Source organism: Lithobates pipiens, unplaced genomic scaffold (assembly GCF_037356315.1).
Source record: "Lithobates pipiens isolate NorthernLeopardFrog02 unplaced genomic scaffold, aLitPip1_a1.2 Scaffold_27, whole genome shotgun sequence".
Lineage (NCBI taxonomy): Eukaryota > Metazoa > Chordata > Amphibia > Anura > Ranidae > Lithobates > Lithobates pipiens.
The window spans coordinates 104,389,843-104,409,557 of record NW_027507788.1 but is presented as its reverse complement, the minus strand read 5'-3'; the positions used below and the strand labels follow the sequence as shown (position 1 = coordinate 104,409,557).

Sequence of the window (19,715 nt, the reverse complement as noted above, 5' to 3'; positions counted from 1 at the left end):
AGCAAGTGGTTAAACTGCAGTGAGACATGACATTGACTAAACATACTGTAAAATAGATATTGGTGTTTACATACATTGTAATTGAAATGGTGATTTTCCAGTCCATACCATTGCAGTAGCTGTATTGCCCAGGTACAAGTATAGCTTCTTGTACGGCCAGTTCACACCACATGCAGTCCATTGCCTTTTTTTGTTCTGCATCAAAAAAATCATGGAAAGTCGGTTATGTTGTTTCCAAGGCATAGTTCACACCAGTGTGGTCAGTTCCAGGAAAAAAGTAGAACCTGCTGCATTTTTCCTGCACTGTACTGAAATGCATCAAAAACGCACCGGACCTTAGTATAGTGGGCAAGAAAAGCAGGGAAAACCCACCCGGCATGCATCCAGGAACGCAATAAAAATGTCCATGCAGAAACTCTTCGGCTCAAATGCTTTTTTTGTGGTATGAACTGGCCTTAACAATGGAATGTCCGTGTCTCTTGTAGGAGATGTTTGTAAAAGCTTTTTTTCTGATGCCTACCATTTTAACGCTTTTACAGCTGCCACCATGACGTATTATGGTGTTGCAGTAACCAGATATGAAAAAACAAACAGCACTAGCAATTAGAGGCAGCTTCAAGCTCTCAAATAGAAGTGATCTCATGTATGAGCACTTCTGGTTCAGAGCTTTCAGATTGTCTGCTGTGGCCTGGAAAACAGAAGATGGGGCAGTGATTGTCCTTAATCTGGCATGAACAGAGAAGGGAAAGCATTGGCGGGCAAATGGACCCCTGCTGTTCGTTCAATATTGCCTGCCACTCCATACATGCCATCACACAGGCGTTTATCGGTCCCATTGTGATAGCAATAGTTCAGTGGAAAATTTATAAACAGTTTTTTTTTTTTTTATTTAAATGACAATAGAATAAGCCCCCGCACAGGCACACATGTGATGCACATGGGTATGTAATTGATTGTTGCTCAAAACAATCGAGTATTGCTACTCCAGAGTGAGGAATAATTTTAGAGCTGTAATTTTTATAATTGAATCTAAATTGGTGAGATGTAGAAGTTTTGAAACTATTGTCTATAAACTGTTTTGGGCATCATAGTTTGTTGGTGTTAAGCAGTCGCACACCTTTGACATATTTGGTGTCCATTTACTCTTCTTTATCTAACAGAAAATTTAAATATATTTAGAGTGAGGCTGTTAAAGTGGTTGTAAACATCAGACGTATGAGCAAAGCCTAGGCCTAGCCCTCTATAGTGTGTACTATTCAACATCTAGATCACCAAGTGTCATCTCTATCTGCTGCTTCATTGATTCACTGATTGAAAGCCTCAGCTATGGTCCTGTGTGAAGGGGGGGGGGGGGGGGGGGGTTACGTCCCTTCCCTGCAATCAGCTTTGAGAGCTCTTGTCAGAGCTCTACAGAGTGTAACTTCAGCTAAACACCCCCCTTCAATGTCTGTAGAGAAGCGTACAACACTACTAAATGGGTACAACTTATGTTAAGAGTATTTTGTTTGTGGTGTCACCTGAAGCCAGTCACTTCACTGATTATATGTAAAGGTTTACAACCACTTTTAAATACTGCCCTTTCATTTAACTGGTAAAAGTGACACCTTGAGGTGAACCTGTCCCCTGGTCATGCAAACTAAAGTATTTCCATTTTTCTCATCCATTGGTGCAAGAAATCCTTCACCTTGTGGCTATACTGCTGCCTACAGGAGAATTTCTCCTTTTTCTTAAATTCTGCCTTTAATCCATACTCTTCTCTAGCTGCTTTAGCTGGTCTTTTTGAGCTCTGATCTTTTGGACTGGACATTGCAGGAAAAACCTGGGTTTCCAGTAATGTACTTTCCAGCCATGGTCCATAACTGTTGACATAGCTTTTGTGCTTGTCCGGTTTCTGAAGACTCAGGCTGTGAGCCGGCTTCAGAAAGGGAATGTACAGTGTTTGTGGTGTGTGTTTTATTTTTTACAGGGCGAAATAGGTTGGTGTTAGAATGTGGCTGCGAGTAGATTTAGGATGAGTTTGTTTTAGGCTGAGCAGTTTGTGCACTGATGTCATCTGCTGGGTGGAGTGTGATGCATGCCCAATGTTCTAGCCTTCCCTTCAATGTCCTGGTAGCATCCTCTGCTCCTGATTCAGCATTGCAGAGTCAAGTGGCATTTCAGTCTTTGGAATTTTACTGCGTACAGTGCCATTCGACCCTTATTTTATAACGGCTATGAGGCCTTGTATCATACCCTGGGGACAGGAGTTGGTGCCTCCAGGTAACCCCCTACTAACAACTTTAGCATCATTTGCATGTTTCCTAAAGCAGCTGTCTGCAGCTTGAAATTATGTTGCGCCCACCCCCCAACCTTCTGTAACTCTCTGTGGCTGGTTTCTCTTGGCTCAGATCATAAAACACTCATGACTGTAAAGCTCTAAATTGCCTAATTTGCCACCTTTGACCAGGGGCCACACACTTGTGCCTGTGCCTTTCCCTGCATCTGATCAAGACTTTGGCAGCCTCTGAGTCAGTCCTCTGCCATTGTTCCCAAAATTTAGAGATGGCTTTATTCGTTGATGTATTGTGCACCACTCTGAAACTAGAAGATTGGCCTGATGCATCTAACAGTTCTATTCCCAGTCTTTATTCTCTCAGGGCCTTTAAGATTTGGATGTACTTGTTGTGGTAATATACACTGTTCTGGTACGTTGCACGTTCCTTAGTCCTCAGGAGCATGCAAGATGACTAAATGCAGTGGGACCATGGAATATGAACGTAGCCTCAGTTTAACAGGAAGAGCAAGAAGAAAAAATTGAGGTTGTGTGATAGATGGGACTTTTTGAGGTAAAGCATACTGAAAAAAGTTTGAATTGATGGGCTGCTGGAGGTTTTCATGCGTTGCTGTGTCTGTTTTAGTAAGCCCCCCCCCCCCCCCCCTTAAAAATTAAAAAAATCACCTAGAGATCTGTGCAACACCTTTCCCATATTTGTGCACCCTCCCATTCTGGGTGAGTGAGAACAGGGGGCACTTTTGGACAGCAATAGTGTCAGCCTGGGGAGAAGAGTGTTAGATGGACTAGCACATAAGTACACCAACAAATTTAAGCCAAATGTCAGCTAATACTTTATAAGCAGTTACAAAAACTTTTTTCCTTTTGGAATAAAGCTTTTACATAAATAAAAATCTGATTGTCATAACCTTCCCTGCAAGTGGTAAATGGTTTGTAAAGGACTTGTTGTTTAAAAAAATAAATAAAATCAAGACTTGCTGGCTGCATCACCAGATGAAAAAAGTATTAAAACAAAAACAAAGCGGCCACATCTAAGAAATGGTAAGCTGCAATATGCTTGCTTTTGGGTTTAATAGACTATAGGGCAGGGTTCACACTTAAATCGGATGGTGCTCACAGCAGGGGTCCAGTGCGTCCCTTTTTTCCATTTCAGGCCCGAATCTTTGCCTGAATTCGGACCTGAAACGGAGCCAAAGATGCACAAGACCCCTGTGAAATTCACTCTGCAGCTGCCACGGAGATGCACAAAATGACTATTGAGAGTCAGAAGCCTGCACAATTCGCACTGGTGTGAACCCAGCCTAAAGTGTTTGGACTGCAGACCATGCATCCAAAAATAAGAGCTCTGTCTCTTCTATTTGTTAACCTTTGTGTACAATTGAATAGCTTGCATCGCAGGCAAATGGGTGTGAGGTGGTTTCTAAGGGCTGCAAGCCTTCCCTGCCTTTACCTCCTGTGTCATGGCACAGATGAGCAGAACTCCTTTGAGCCCCCTTGGGCCTTCTAGACCGTGCCATTGCCCCATTTTCTGTAGCAGGTTTTTAGGGTGTTTAGCCCAATCTATTCTCAAACTCAAAGGGAGCACCTTGCCCCATCTTTGGTCTCTCAGCACTAAATATCTTCTTTCAAGTTAGAAATTCTACATGGAATAGATCACGTCTGTCTTAATTTACCAAAGACTTTTTTTATTTTTTTATTTTTTTTAAGTTTTCTGTACACAGTAAAGACATGTATCTGCCCCATTCCTGTGTTTTGTGCTATGGGTCTCCTACATAACAAGTTTGTGGGCCTTCTCTTCGGCCTCTTGTTTGCAACTTATATGTTCACCAAGGTGATGGCCCCATTTCTAGCCCTGCTGTACTATCGTCGCATCTCTGCTGTGAGAACTTGCATGATTTCCTTTTGGGGGATCAGTTAGTGCAGACTGTCAGACAATGTAGCCTTGGTTTTCCACAGGGGTTTGTCTAGATTCTCAACCTTTAGAAGTCCTTACTGGACACAGCAGGCCAAGGAATTTTTCCCACTGAAAAAAAACTTGGACTATGTTCAGACTTGAATTCTCCAGTCCTCTGTCTGATGGTAGCCTCCCTTTTTGAGGCAGATGCAACATTGTGTTGTCATGCTAGTCCTTGAAAAGATTGTTTCAAATGGCACCAGGGACCATGTTCTCCCTGTCTTGATGGCTCAGGAATCTGGTTTTGGATTCTAAGGTACTTCCACTTGTCACTTGGAACCTCCCTATTATGAATGCAGCCCTGAGGAAGAGTCCAAGGGGCTCTGTGTAGTGGAGAGTTGTCATGGGGGGGGATTCTCTTTTCCCAATTAAACATCTTGGAACTTTGGGCAATTTTTGCTGTGCGTGCAACACTGGACTCTAATGCTAGAGTCATCTGATTTCTGGTAGTCGGTGTGCAACAGTAGTGCAAATCAACCACCAGGGAGGAACAATAAATCACAAGGTAGATCAGATCCAGTCTTTGGTAGAACTTTCTCTTCAACCTTGTTTTGCCCTTTTTATATCCTAGGTAAAAATGGTAGTAGCACTTATTTGCTGGCTATGTCTTGATGATGTGGGTTGTGGACTGGTTTCTGTACCCAGAGATGTTCCAGGATCTGTTTTAACAGATTGGGGATGCTATGTGTTTTTTCTGGCCTCCAGGTTAAACGACAAACTGGACAGGTTTTTCTTAAATTACGGTGATCAACCCGTTGCCTACGGAGCCCTCCCATGTGGGCAGCAACCTCAAACCACTTGAGTGCGTGCCCATGCTCTGGGATGGTGGGTCTGCATAAACGGATGCTTGCTCTCTAGCACCGGCTCCTGTTTCAGGTGAAGTGATACAAAGTGCACTTCGACCTGGGACCTTTATAGCAGCCTGGAGAGCAATGTATTAAACATCACATACTCTGTACTTTTTATTAAGTGCTAACATGACGATTTAAAAAGTGTTATTGGGCTGCTTTTACACCGATCAGCAGGTGCCCCATAATGTGCCTGCAGGTTAGCTGCAGTGAGCTAAAGACTATTTATATCCTGTGGGGTTTGGTGAGCTTTTGAAAAGCACACCAAAACTTCTGAATGTGGGAGTTTTGATGTGCTTTCAGGAAATGCACCACACCTGCAAGATTTAATAGAAGTCTATGCCTCAGTGCAGCTAACCCACAGGAGAGCCACAGGTGCTGTGCATGTAAACCGCAGTACATTAGCGTGAAAGCAGCCATTATAAGGGGCTCGGGACAGGAAGGACCTGTTTTTTACCTTTACTGTTCTGGGGACAGTAAAACCCCCATAGTTCATTGCTGCCCACCACCAGTTTCCAAATCATTAAGTGGTATTTGCTCTTCAAAAGGTTGAGCACCCCTGCTAGGATGCCCTAGTGACTCTGAAATCTTTGCTTGCTTCACAGGATCAAGATGGAGGGCACTCTGGTGATCCTTATTGCGCCTGGTTTACCCAGGCAGATGTGAAACTGACCTAAGGGCCACTTCACACCACAAAAATGTCCCCCATACCTGTTCAGGATGCATTTTCTGCATGCTTGTTTTTAACGCTTTGCCATTGGAACCCATATGACCTACTTTCTGTGTGGTGTTTTTTTTTTTTTCTGCATATCAAAAAAATGTAATAAATAAAATCGCTGCACTGTTTGTGTTGTGAACTGGCCCTTAGGGTTAACACTGCTGCAATTCGGGAACCCTGAGAATCCACTGCAGATTCCTGCATCGCACCTGACTCGCACGACAGTTCACACTGCCATATGCGAACTGCCGGGGAGTGTCAATACATTGTTGACACCCCTGTTTCAGCTTTCGTTTCACACTGCGACTGTAAGGGCTGGTTCATACTGCTGCATGGTGCAAAATCTCATGTGAGTCACATGCAATATCCGTACAATGTGATGCGAGCTGAAATGGGGGTGTCATTAACTATGTATTGACACTCCCCAGTAGTTTGCATATGGCAGTACGAACTGGTGTGCGATGCAGGAACCGCAGTGGGTTCCCACATCGCAGAAGTGTGAACAGGCCCTCCGTTCGGACATGAATCGCATCTGTTCTGGTGCCGACCAAAAAGGGTTCTGTGTGAGTAGTCCAAATGCGGTTTCAGCCATACTATCTGGTAGAAATCGCATTTACATTGCATGTGATTTCCAGTGTAAATCGCATGAGATTTTGCACCACGCAGCAGTGTGAACTGGCCCTTTGAGTCCTGGTGGATGCTCCATCAGATCTACAGTACCAGGTTGTTTTCTTGATTAGGGTTGCTGGCTTTAAAGTGGTTGTAAACTATCACCTTTCAAAACCACAAACCACCCATTCCGTTTTGAAATAGGAATGAAAGGCAAAACATTTGTGTAGATTAAAAAAAAATGCCATTTTGTCTTATTTAAAAAAAAAAATTGCCTTCTGTTCTCAGTTGCATAAGAGCTGGGGTGAGGAGAAGCAGCAGGACATGATCTTTTCCGTAAATGGATGTACAGTGGCGGCACGTCAGGACAAGTCTAATTATTGTAGAGCAGGCCGAGTTCCCAGCACAGCTAGAGAACTGACCATGGTGTGCTCTCCTCAATGTGGTCAGTTTTTAATAGCAAATGATGGGAGCTGGTGGGAACACCAGGGATTTCACATAAAGGAAGAAATGCAAAGAACAAGATACATTTTCATACAAGGACATGCTACAACAGACTCCTCAGGAATATGAAATGTTGGGGTAACAGATGCTCTAACTGGCTGGCTGTTGAAGCCCAGGTTCTGATGGATATTTTTAATTCTTTCCGTGTTAAAAAGCATACTTAATTTAGTGTGAGATTTGAACTTCCACCAAAGGCTTTCTCTGCTGTGAATCCACTCCTTCCTACAGTTGGTTATGGACCAGCGCTTTGCTTTTAACACTATTTTGGCTTCATGTACACTAGTCTACATTTCCCATGGCTATGGGAAAACACAGCAGAATTGTGTTGCTGCTTTGCAGTTTCCCATGCCCGGCAGTCAAAGCTTTCCTTTCCAGAATGTTATTCTTCTGCGTTCAGGAGGAAGCTGAAGTTCATCTAACCGCGGCAGCGTCTAAACTCTGCTTAAAGCCTATATGTACATGGGTACATAGACTTTTATGGAACTCCAAGTTTAGGAGCCCTCCATGTCATAAAGTCTGAAAGGGTCAGATTTTTTATTTTTCTCGAGACTCGCTGGCATCACCATCCTTGGCTTTTTGTATTGGGAGTTTCCTGTATAGCTCTCCACCTGTTCGATCTTTTTTTGACTGTGTACGTTTTGGTCAAGTGAACTTGCCCTTTAACGGATTGCCAACCAGCTGCCACAGTTATACTACAGCAGGTTGGCTCGGCTGCACGAATTGCGGTAGCTGTATGGGCTCGTACAGTGTACTGTGGGAACGCGTGTGCCCATTGGCCAGCCGTAATGTTGCAGTCTCTCTAAAAATCAGTCACTGGCGGCTAGTCACAGAGCTGGAGTTCGTGTCCCCAGAAGGAAGAGAGGTGAAGATGGGCGCTCCCTGCTAGTGGGGACAATGGTGACATTGCAGACTTTGTGTCAGGTAAGTGACACATAATGGGCTACTATGCGATGCATAGTAAGTAGCTCGTTATGCTTTACCTTTGCAGGGAATTAAAGGAAGTAAAACCCACCAGGGTTTACTTCCCCTTTTTTTTCAATTTTTTTTTTTATTAAGAATTTTTCACATAAAAACATTCCATGACACTTCATCACAAAGCCTTATTAAACATGCTTAACAGACATATATAAATAAAACACTATCACCATAATCGATCTAGATCAATCTCTACCAAAGATCTAAAATATTATCCACAGTCTCTCTCCCCCTTCTTATCCCCTGGGGAGGTAAAAATACTTGAGACAATTTTTTAGGTGGGGTTTTTTTTTTTTTTTTTTTTTTTTTTTTTCACTTGGATAGAATTTAATATGGTTGAAAGAGGCAAAGGTCAATAAATATCCAGTCCTAGGCAGTATAAAAACGTGTTGCATGCCCTGCGATTTTCTTCTGATAAGTGTATCAATAAGATAAGTTTATCAACACACAAGATTCGTCGTAGAACAGTGATAGAAAATATATCCATATGGTGTGCACGTGAAGTGAAAAACTGCTCAAAAAGGTGTACTACTATGGCAGTAAATCCTGAAGGAATAGGTAAAAGGCATATAAAACCATACAAAAGTTTCCTCCCATATAGGTATATGCTTCAGATGTTCTTGTAGGTGAAGGCACAAAAGATAAGTAGTGTCCATATAAGGTGCAAGGTAGATAAGTGGCTGTATATTAGCAGTGTCAGCATAAAATTACAAAGTTCTGGTGACAATCCTCTGACATAAAGTGCTGATGATGGGTGACTTCCTGGTTCCTGTGCAGAGTAATGTATAGATGTACCCTTACCTTACCGCTGTAAGGTAAAAGCATGTGGGTATATCTTGATGTTTCTTGGCAGCCTCCCTGCATGGCGTATCCGGCTCCACTGGTGTGTCTCTAGTCTGGAATCAGAGTCCCCCTATTGTCCCTGGTGTGTGTGCATCCAATGAACCTCAAAATGGGGCATGGGGGGATGTAAAGAGGGATGCACGTCACTTCTGGTGCCTCGTGTTCCTGCACGTGTGCGCCACTGTCACATGACTTCATCGGGGTATAAAGAACGTGTGGGAACGCGAGGCTCCGGTAGTGAGGTGGGTGAGCTTGCAGCTCTTTGTAAATGCCTGTTTGATACTTCTTATTGTGAGTACCTTGATTTTACTTTTACGGTTTTGTCAATAAACATTTGGAAATACTACACAATTGTGCATCCCTCTTTACATCCCCCCACCCCATGCCCCATTGTGAGGGTTCATTGGATGCGGGTACATCTATACATTACTCTGCACAGGAACCAGGAAGTCGCCTATCTTTAGCAATTTGTCAGAGGATTGTCACCAGCACTTTGTAATTTTATGCTGACACTAATATACAGCCACTTATCTACCTTGCACCTTATATGGACACTAATCTTTTTTTGCCTTCACCTATAAGAACATTTGAAGCATATACCTATATGGAGGAAACTTTTGTATGGTTTTATGCCTTTTAGGATTTTACCTATTCCTTCAGGATTTATAGTAATACTAGTGCACCTTTTTTTTGAGCCGTTTTTTTCACTTCATGTGCACACCATATGGATATATTTCCTATCACTGTTCTACGAAGAATCTTTTGAGTGTTTGATATACTTTTATTGTCTTAATGCACTTTTATTATTTTATCCGAAGAAATCTGATACTGCCTAGGACTGGATATATATTGACCTTTTGAACATTGCCTCTTTCAGCCATATTTTTCATTGAGCACCGTTGCACTTTATTGCGCACGCTATTTAGGTTGATAGCGCAGCACTACCATCACTATATATTCTCTGGGTTCTGATATTTCCAGTGTTGCAGCATATTAAACGCACACATTTGGTAGGGTCGAATATCATTGTATTATAATGTTCTAACTTGCCGGGTGTGGGTTTTATTTCTTATGGCAACATAGTATTGGGGGGGATTTTTAAACCTATCCTTGAATTTTCATATAAGAATATGAAATAGTTAATTTTCTTGTCTAGGTACAGGTGCACTTTTTATATACATAGGTAATGATGGCAGAATTGCACCCAGACATTATTCTAGGCAGTATTTTTGCTAGGATTTCAGTCTTTGTACATCCAGTGGAAAAGTCAAACTTTTAAGTGCCTGGAACATTTGGCATGACCTAGATTTTGTACGGTTTTAAAACAATCGTTACCCTGAGAGCAGCATTTTTTAGGTTCTGTTTGTGGGTGGCTCAGCAGGCATAAGGAATGTACTTTTACATATGAGGCATAAAATGCAAGATTTTCAAAATCTCATTGTGTTACTTTCTAAAGAAATTATGTACAGGAACTGCATCTGGTTTTTCAGATGTTGAAATAATAAAAAAATATATGCAAACACCACATGCATCCCCGTTTCCTAAGGAAGTGTTAATCCCCATTGCTGACTTTCCTCTGAAAATGCTTGTTGCTTGGCTGTTTTGCTAATGCACTGGATTTAACGAGTCGCCAGATTAGGTCAAGTATGCATGCGAGTAAATTCTGTTTATCTGCATACTTTTGGATTTGTGAAACCATTGACTGCTTAGCAGTCAGACAACTACCATGCTAAATAGAAGTGACGGCATCCCCATGTTTCTCTCAGTGGAGGAATCATTTTAATGTATAAATGGACAGAACAGCCTCACTGGAGAATTGTGTAAGCAGAAAGGGTCACCTTAATCTTGTGTATACATACATTTTCTCTTGTCCTATGGAAAAATATATCTTTTTTTTTTTTTTTTTTTTTTTTTTTCCTTGTGAAAATCCTGGGATATAAAACATCACTTTGAAAGGCTGCGTCTAAAGAATTTTTTTTTTTTTTCCTTTCAGTACTTCTAGCAGAACAGAAAATGGCATGTGTGCATTGTGAATGTAAATAAAATTGAGCCAGTTGGATTTTCTTTCTTGCTTTTTAAACTAAAAAATACCTTTTTTCAAATACATGGGATTTCTCTACTGGACAAAGTCTGTGTTCTGTAGATTGTCTAGGAAGCATTTTTCTTCACCTCCTTTCAGGCTGTTTGACAGTACACTTTTTTTCTTTTATTACCCCCCTTAGCAGGTGTCTATACATGTGTACTGTGTATAAATCATGCATTGTGTAATACCTAAATGCAAACGATGGGCCTTTGCCATTTTGTGTACAATTTTTTTTTTTTTCGTTTCCAAATGCCCAGTTTTCCTTTTTTATTGCAGGTCCTTTGCTCCAAAATATATTGAAAATGTACCTAATATTTGGGGGTGGCGACATAAGGGGGAGAAATGGCTGAGCAGTGTTGATTAGGCACTGTTAAGACTGCTATCAGAGAGCCTGCTGCTGCAGCCTTCAAAAAAGTTATCCCTACTTTCTAACGTTCTGTACTTGCACAAGATTTTATTAAAAAAAAAAAAATGGTTCATGTTTGGAGTTGGGATTGATGTGTGGGGGTTTATTTATTTTTTCCTCCGTACAGTTTCAACTAGTGTACTCTATTACTTGTGATACTTTTTATTTTTCTCCTGTATACTTTTTACTATAACTTTTTTTTATTTATTTTTTTCCTTTTGTGTAATTTTAAAATGCTATAAACTGAACTGTTCAGTTATTTTTATTATTATATGTAGAGGTGAACCATTAATAGTTTCAGGTATGTTCCTTTTTAATCTTTTTATTAATTGTCTTAACAGGTTAAAGAGTTGCTTACATCTTTTGGACCTTTGAAAGCCTTTAATTTGGTAAAAGACAGTGCTACAGGTCTTTCTAAGGGATATGCTTTCTGTGAATATGTGGACATCAATGTCACAGATCAGGTAGGAATCCTTTTGTCAATGTCTTGAAGTATGGAATAAGAAAAAAACAATTGCATGAGTTTTAGGTAATTTTGTGTAGTGATATGAACCAATCGCAACTAATCTTTTGTAATCTCTGTAATTTGAACGATGATAGTGCAGTCTTGCCTTTTTTATTTTGTAATGAACGTGCATTCTCTTCCTCGAAGTGTTGTATTCATGTTGTTTTGCCTGGATGCCCCAACAAAGACTCCTGTATTCTACATGAGCACAGTGCTGACAACGCATGAAATTGTTAGTGTTGTGAGAATGACATGAAATAAACCAAATAACCAGAAGTTTGTTTTCAGAACTGAGCTGCATTAAGATAGCACTGCCTCTGTGTAGACCAAAGCCCTGTACGTTCGTGCCAAATGTCAAGAGACATTGGGCGGTTTAAAAAATAAAAAAAAGCCTTACATTAAGGCCCGTATGTATGCCACTCTGTCTGGCAGCAGCAGCCTGTTTTGGCTGACTTCTGTTGGATGAGCATTATTAAAAAAAAAACTGACTCACAATCAGATTATATATATATATATATATATATATATATATATATATATATATATATATATATATATATATATATATATATATATATATATATATATATATATATATATATATATATTAAATCCTGCTTGTGTGTTAGAAAAATGTATTTGCCACATTATAGACTTGCCGTTGTACTGACCTGTTTCTTGAGTTAATCCTCACTCCTATTAGTGCAGAGTTTACTTTGACACAGTTTTCAGATTTCAAATGTAAAAGTGGTGATTCTAAACATTGTGCAAGTACAGTGGTTACATTCAATCAGTACTTAGTCTTTTAGGGTAATAAACTGATTTGTGGCATTATTGTAAATGTATTTTTGAATCAAGCTAGGTTCACCGCTTTCAACTTAACTGCCTCCTTTTTTATTTTCAAGGCTATTGCTGGTCTTAATGGAATGCAACTGGGGGACAAAAAACTTCTTGTACAAAGAGCAAGTGTTGGTGCAAAGAATGCAACTTTGGTAAGGCCTTAACTTTTCCTGTGTATCTTACGAATATGGACTTTAAGGCATCGGAAGCTTCTGCAGATAGTTTAAAACAGCTATGCTGATTTTCTAAATGCTCATTAGTGGCCTGCTCAGCATGCTGGCTTAAATGGATCACAGGCACTCATGTGACATTTTTTTCAGACAAAGCAAAACCACTGGCATGACATGGTTCAAGAAAGAGCCTGACTTTACACTTGGAATACACCCAGATGCCTGGACTGACAGCTGGCTCAGCCTTTCAGTGAGCCGGTGAAAGCCTGAGCCAGCCACTCCTGCCCCACCACAGCCCATCGCTCATGTGAGCGTTGGAGGGGCATAGCAGAGAGTCGGTGACCAACAGTCACCAGTTCCCTGCAGGCTGAAGACCACAAGCTTAACAATAAGTGGTCTTTGATCGCTCAGATCTTGGTCTTGGAGTCTGTGGGGTACAGCTGAGATCAGTGCTGACGCTATATACATGGATATGATTTAATTTTATTTTTTTAAAGTCGTACTATTGATGCAGAGAATGCATTAAGTTAAACCTTTTTAGCTTTAGAGCCACATGCGCTATTGTTTTTAGGCTTCGCACATAGATTGACACACACTATCTATTTATCCCCAATACCAAAAACGGAATGCTGTGTAAAATTGCAGTAAAACCAGAATGCATTGATTTTTCAATTCTTATAAACCCATATTTTAGAAAATTGAAAACTATATCAAATGTTTAACTTGAGATGTATCACTTTAAGAGAAAAATAAGGCAGTTTTTAAATTGATGGAAGAACATTTTGCAACTAGGTTGATTGGCAACAGGTCAGTAACATGACTTTGTATAGGAAGAACATCTTGAACCCCATACGGACTATTAGATTTTCTGCAGATTTTTGTCTTCAGATTTACCAAAACTACATAGCACAAGGCCCTGCTTGATTGCATACGAATCAAGACTTAACTTGAGGCTTGACCTAGTATTTGGTATTGGTAAATCTGAAGACAAATCTGCAGAAAGTCTAAAGGCCCGTACACACGGTCGGACTTTTTGACAACAAACATGCAAATTAGCTGTTTTGGAGCAACATCCGACTGTGTGTACGCTCCATCGGACAAACTTTTTCTGTTTTCATCGGACTTTTGTTGGCTCTGCGAACGGACAAACTTTCTGGCAACAAAAGTCCGATGGAGCAAAGTCCTACCGTGTGTACGCAAAAGCATCGGACTTTTGTACAAGGTACAAACACGCATGCTCAGAACCATTGCAAACGATCAGACTACAATACAGAAGTTGACCAAAGGTGGCGCTGGAGTCATTGAACGTCCTCTTTTGAAGCGGCGTCAGTACGTTGTGACGTCATTACGTTCGTGTTTGTTGTCAAAAAGTCCGACCGTGTGTATGCAATACAAACTTGTGGACAACACACTTTGTACAAAAGTCCACGGAAAAGTTTGTACAAGTCCGACCGGGCTTTAGAGTTGATTTACTGAAACTGAAGAGTGCAAAATCTGGTGAATCTCTGCATGGAAACCAATCAGCTTCCCGTGTGGGGTTTTTATTTATTTTTAATTTTTTTTGCCAAAGCTTAGAGAGGAAGTAAACCCTGATGGGTTTACTTCCTCTGGCTGCAAAGGTAAAGCATAATGGACTACTATGCATCGCCGTAGACAGCGGTGTCTGTGTTTTGGCAAATATCTCCTAAACCGTGTAGGTTTAGGAGATATTTCTTGGACCTACAGGTAAGCCTTAATCTAGGCTTACCTGTAAGTCAAAGTGGTTTGTAAGGGTTTACAACCACTTTAAAACAAGCTGAAGTTAGAAGCTGGCTACCATGAACAGATGTTCTGAGGCTGTAAACTGTTTTGTGGTCAGATGAATCGAAATTTTGACATTTCGTTTTGGAAACCATGGGAGCTGCATCCTCTGTACTGAAGAGTTCAAAAGCCTGTATCTTTACTTGATATGGTGGTGTATATGGAATGGGCAGCTTGCACATCTGGAAAGGCACCATCAATGCTGAATTTTTTATATATATATATATATATATATATATATATATATATATATATATATATATATATATATTCGTAATCTCTATCCAGGTTTTAGAGCAGCATATGCTCCCATCCAGATATCTTCCCCCCCCCCCCCCCCCCCCCAGGAAGGCCTCCTATATTTCAGCAGGGTAATGCATCTGACAACATCATGGCTTCATAGTAGAGTCTGGGTTCTTAACTGGCCTTCCTGCAACCTAGACCTTTCACCAGTTGATGATTGGACCTTTGAAGAAAAAAATGACAAAAGGCCCAGGACTGTTCAGCGGTTAGAATCCTATATCAGGCCAGAATGGGACCACATTGCCTTCCCAAAACTCCAGACATTTTACAGAGCATTAGGAGAATGCTCTGTAAACATTGCCCTGTCCCAACGATTTTTATTGCCGCCTTTCTTGTTTATAGCGCCAAAAATAACCCCGCAGAGGAACAAATGCCACCCAAAGAAAGCTCTATTTGTGGGGAAAAAATGTAAATTGTTTGGGAGCCACCTCACACGACCGCACAATTGTCAGTTAAAGCAACAGTGCCGAATTGCAAAAAGTGCTCTGGCCTTTGACCAGTAAAATGGTCCGGGGCTTAAGTGGTTAACCACGAACAATGCTTGAGAATTTCTCTGCCAAAACTCCGCTGGTCTTGGACGGACTGGCAGTGGGGCTTTTTCCTGCCTCTAAAATCTCCTGCCAATAAACGTTGCTAAGTCTGTGTGCATGGACACGCATGGGAATTTAGAGGCGGATACTCCCGGGAGCAACTAAAAATGTCCAGTGTGCACGAGGCCTTATGCATAGATTGCATCAAAGTAAAAACAACTTGAGCCTTTAGGACCACTTTAAGCACATTGTCTATTGTGAATTAGAGGAGGATTAAATCGCATTTTATACAAATTAGTACAGAAAAACAGTTAACTTTAAGGGGGTTCACATGCTATTACTCGCTGTTATTTGTGTATATAGTCTAAACCTCTAAATAGTGTGGGTCTCGCATAACCACATATTGTCGTGTTTTTTTTTTTTTTTTATTCTAGAGCACGATAAACCAAACTCCAGTAACTCTTCAAGTACCTGGACTCATGAGCTCTCAGGTGCAGATGGGAGGACATCCTACCGAGGTGTTGTGTCTGATGAATATGGTCTTGCCTGAAGAACTACTGGATGATGAAGAATATGAGGAGATTGTGGAAGATGTAAGAGATGAGTGCAGCAAGTACGGCATCGTTAAATCTATCGAAATACCACGACCTGTTGATGGTGTGGAAGTACCAGGATGTGGCAAGGTATGCATAGCTAGATTTAGGACCACGTTAGAAAAACAATGTTGGTGCTGATGCATCCTATGGGACGTATGGGGGGCTTTTGTGGTCATGATTTTGGCCTCATGACAGGTGTGTAAACTCTGGCTAAATTAAATGACTTGCCATAATGCTTCTTTCTGTTCATTGTCACTACATTTTAGGCTTGCCGCTTTCATACTTGGTCTATTGCTGTAGGTTAAACCAATTATTTCTTATAATTGAGCCCCAAATTTTAGACACAGTAAATACTATATTTTTAAATAGAATTATCTTTTTCTTTTTTTTTTTTTTCTTGTAGATATTCAGTATTAAACTCAAAAGCTAACATTTTTATTATATTACAGCTTACCCAGTCTTAGATTTGGCTGTGATGGCTGATTTGTGTTATTTAAATCTGCTAGTACTTTAATCAGCCCCTCCCCTCTTAACTTTTTTTTTTTTTGGATAAACCATTGGAAGAAATTTTGAGAGCGGGGACTGATGTCAATTTACAATATGTAAAGTGCTGCATAAATTGGCGTCACTATATAAATATCTTTTTAACAGCTTAGAAACCAAGGTCCCACTTGAATACAAACATTTGTCAGGTTTTGGATCCAATGGCCTGTAGACTTCTAAACCTGTTTAGGATACCACTCGTACAATGCCATTTTGTCGTTGGAACCAAAAAGTTGATGGATTTTATGTGATAGACTAACACAAAGTGGCACATAAGTGAAAGGAAAATTATAAATGGTTTTCAAATATTTTTTACAAATATATGAAAAGTGTGGCGTGCATTTTGTATTCAGCCACCCTGAGTCAATGCTCCTGTAGAACCACTATCTGAAAAGTGTGTCGTGCGCTTGTATTCAGCCCCATGTACTGACTATTAGTCGTGCACGAGATTGAGCCATTTTGCAAAGAATGGGCAAAAATGCTACTCTAGATGTGCAAAGCTGGTAGAGACATCCCCACACACATGCAGTGAAAGTTATATTTTGAAAATCATTTCATTTTCCTTCCCCTGTATTTTTTGTTTATATTTTATAAAGTTAATATAAGGATAAAAATATGGAAGCTGTTAATTGCCTGGCTTTCTTGCTGAATCTTTGGCAAATATGGAAAATGTGCAGCGCTAAACAGATAATAATCAAAAATTTAAAATTGACATATGAGAAAATTCAGCCAGTGTGAAATTAAATATTGACATAGTCCATGAGAAAATGTCCAAGGTATAAACAAAAAGGGGACCCAGCCAAGTCCCAAATGTATTCCAAAAGAGTTCAAAAAAGTGAATTACAGTCACAAAAATCCTGAGTGAACATCCAAGTGTGACAAAATAACAGAAAATCCACCAAAAACACCAGTCACTTACCGGAAAGGCTAGACTCATACCTGACCTGATGGGTCAAACAGGCTTTGCAAGATGACAAGGGAATTCGGGCTCACTATGTGGATACGGTCTTCCAAAATCCACTCCAAAATGGTGGATACAGCAGGTTAATAGGCAAATTAGCCCAACTATGATAAGAGAGGAAGAACAGGGCACATAGTGTAATCCTGTAAGGAATATTTATTGTGTAAACCTAAGAATTACACTTAGATTTCCAAAGTAAAAATAAGCGCTTCAAATCAGACAGTAACCAGGGGGTCAGCGTAACAAACTGACACCTTTCGCCTAAATGGGCATCATCTGGGGTGTTCCATAATTGCCGCCTTTATATAGATGTCTGTGCACCCCATGAACAGCAGCTCTGAGATCATGTCTGGTTTTGGGCAAACTGTCATTGCCGCGTGCATCTCAAGCCTCACTCTGAGACACCGGAAGTGTATCCAGATGGTTAGCAGGCCATTTCCGGTTAGAAAATGGCGCCGGCATGTGTTACAAGCCTCATTCTGAAGAAATGGAACAGGAAGTGGCCCAATATCGCACAAAACGATCTGAATATGCAACATAGATGGTGACATAAGCACTGACACAACCGCATAAGCAGTCCGGTGAAATTTAATCTTTGTTTTTTGGTATTAACTTGAAGCGTCTAAACAAATTCAGAGTTGGCATAAGACACAAGCTTATTTTTAAGTTATAAACATGAAAAATACTGAAGCCAGGGTAGCCTGAAAATTGACATTTACAAGGTAGATAGGCAATGTGTTTTTTTTTTTCCTCCAGGCTTTTACAAGGTGATTAACATCATAGCTGATTACATTTGTTTTGACTTTTTCAGATCTTTGTGGAATTCACCTCAGTCTATGATTGTCAGAAAGCCATGCAAGGACTCACAGGACGCAAATTTGCAAACAGAGTAGTGGTTACAAAATACTGTGATCCAGATGGTTACCATCGTCGTGATTTCTGGTAGATGTAGTTGTGTACAGGATAATGAGTGGAAAGAAAATGAGTTTGAGAGGCAACTGGATGCTCGTAAGGACTTTTCTTCAACCCCCAACACCCCCCCAGCCCTACTCCCTTCCAACCTCTTTTTCTTCCAGGAGGCTTATTCTGATATCAAGTGTTTATATGGCCAAATTTTTTTTTTTTCCCCCCCGACGCAACATAACCACCCATTTTCTCTTTTAAAGTAAGACACATGTATCCTTGATGACCCCCGCGCCCCCCCCCCCCCACTTCAATACAAAACAAGCCCCGGAAGTCCCATGGACAATGAGAAATGTCAGTGGTTATACTGTAGTAATATGTTGTCTATCTAATTTCTTTCTGTGGCAGTTTCATATTTGCAAAGACAAATTGCTAATTAAAAACATTTTGTTGTATTTTACTTTTCTGTTTTCTGCGTGTTTGTGATGGATATATATTGCTTTTTTAGTTCTTTTAAAGCTCATTAGTAAAAAAAAAACTTTTTTTTTCTTCGGATAAGTATTGTCTTGGTGTGTGAACAAATATATATATATATATATATATATATATATATATATATATATATATATATATATATATATATATTTCACACGTGGCATTGCACTCCAAAATACATTCTGCTGCGGTCTCCTGAGTATGGGGATACTTAATGTCTGACACTTTTTGGGAGCCTAGCCGTCTACAGGACCCCGAAAACCACCTTCAGGCTTTCTAAGGGCGTAAAAGGGGTAATTTCCCTTCCTCACTACCCATCAGTTTCAGAGGCCGTAAAATGACAAGATAGCTTGACCCCATTTTGAAAAGATGCTTCAAGCTATTTGCTGAGAGGCATGTCGAGTCCATGGAATATTTTTTTGCCACAAGTTTCGAGAATTTATTTTCTTGCGTTCACCAACTGACACAGCTCCTTTCTTAGACCATTGGGTTGTTACGCCACCTTCAGGAGAGGAATAGGCAGAACATGTTATAATAAAACTAGAACTTTTTAGTTCCTTGGGTAACAACCCCTCAGCCTGCTACTGCAGCCTCCATTTTTTTTTTTTTTTTTTTATATTTCTGCCTAGTGTAGGACCTAGGAACCCTATGGGCCCATCAGTCTGTGGATTTTTCTGCAGAAGTTTTTTGCTTTTTGTGCAAGATTAAAGATCCTGATATCTGCTATCCTCAGCCAGCTGGGTGACAGGCTGGATACAATTATCCTTGTAGTCTCCCCAGCCTGGCCAGCGAGCATGTGCAGACCAGAGCTCCGCGTTGCCCATCGCCTCCCTCTTTTCTCTCCCTGTCCCTACCCC

The 19,715-nt window shown here is 40.5% G+C and overlaps 1 protein-coding gene across 4 annotated transcripts in view; it reads left to right on the top strand.

Annotated features, from left to right (window-relative positions):
- U2AF2 (U2 small nuclear RNA auxiliary factor 2) overlaps nucleotides 1-18,823 on the top strand; it is a 41,920-nt gene extending 23,097 nt beyond the window's left edge. For all 4 annotated transcript variants that reach the window (XM_077457285.1, XM_077457284.1, XM_077457287.1 and 1 more), the window contains 4 exons: nucleotides 11,554-11,676; nucleotides 12,623-12,709; nucleotides 15,795-16,043; nucleotides 18,272-18,823. In XM_077457285.1, the coding sequence (XP_077313411.1) occupies nucleotides 11,554-11,676; nucleotides 12,623-12,709; nucleotides 15,795-16,043; nucleotides 18,272-18,406 (594 nt within the window). In that variant the 3' untranslated portion in view covers nucleotides 18,407-18,823. The remainder of the gene's footprint in view (nucleotides 1-11,553; nucleotides 11,677-12,622; nucleotides 12,710-15,794; nucleotides 16,044-18,271) is intronic.
- Nucleotides 18,824-19,715: the final 892 nt, after the last annotated feature.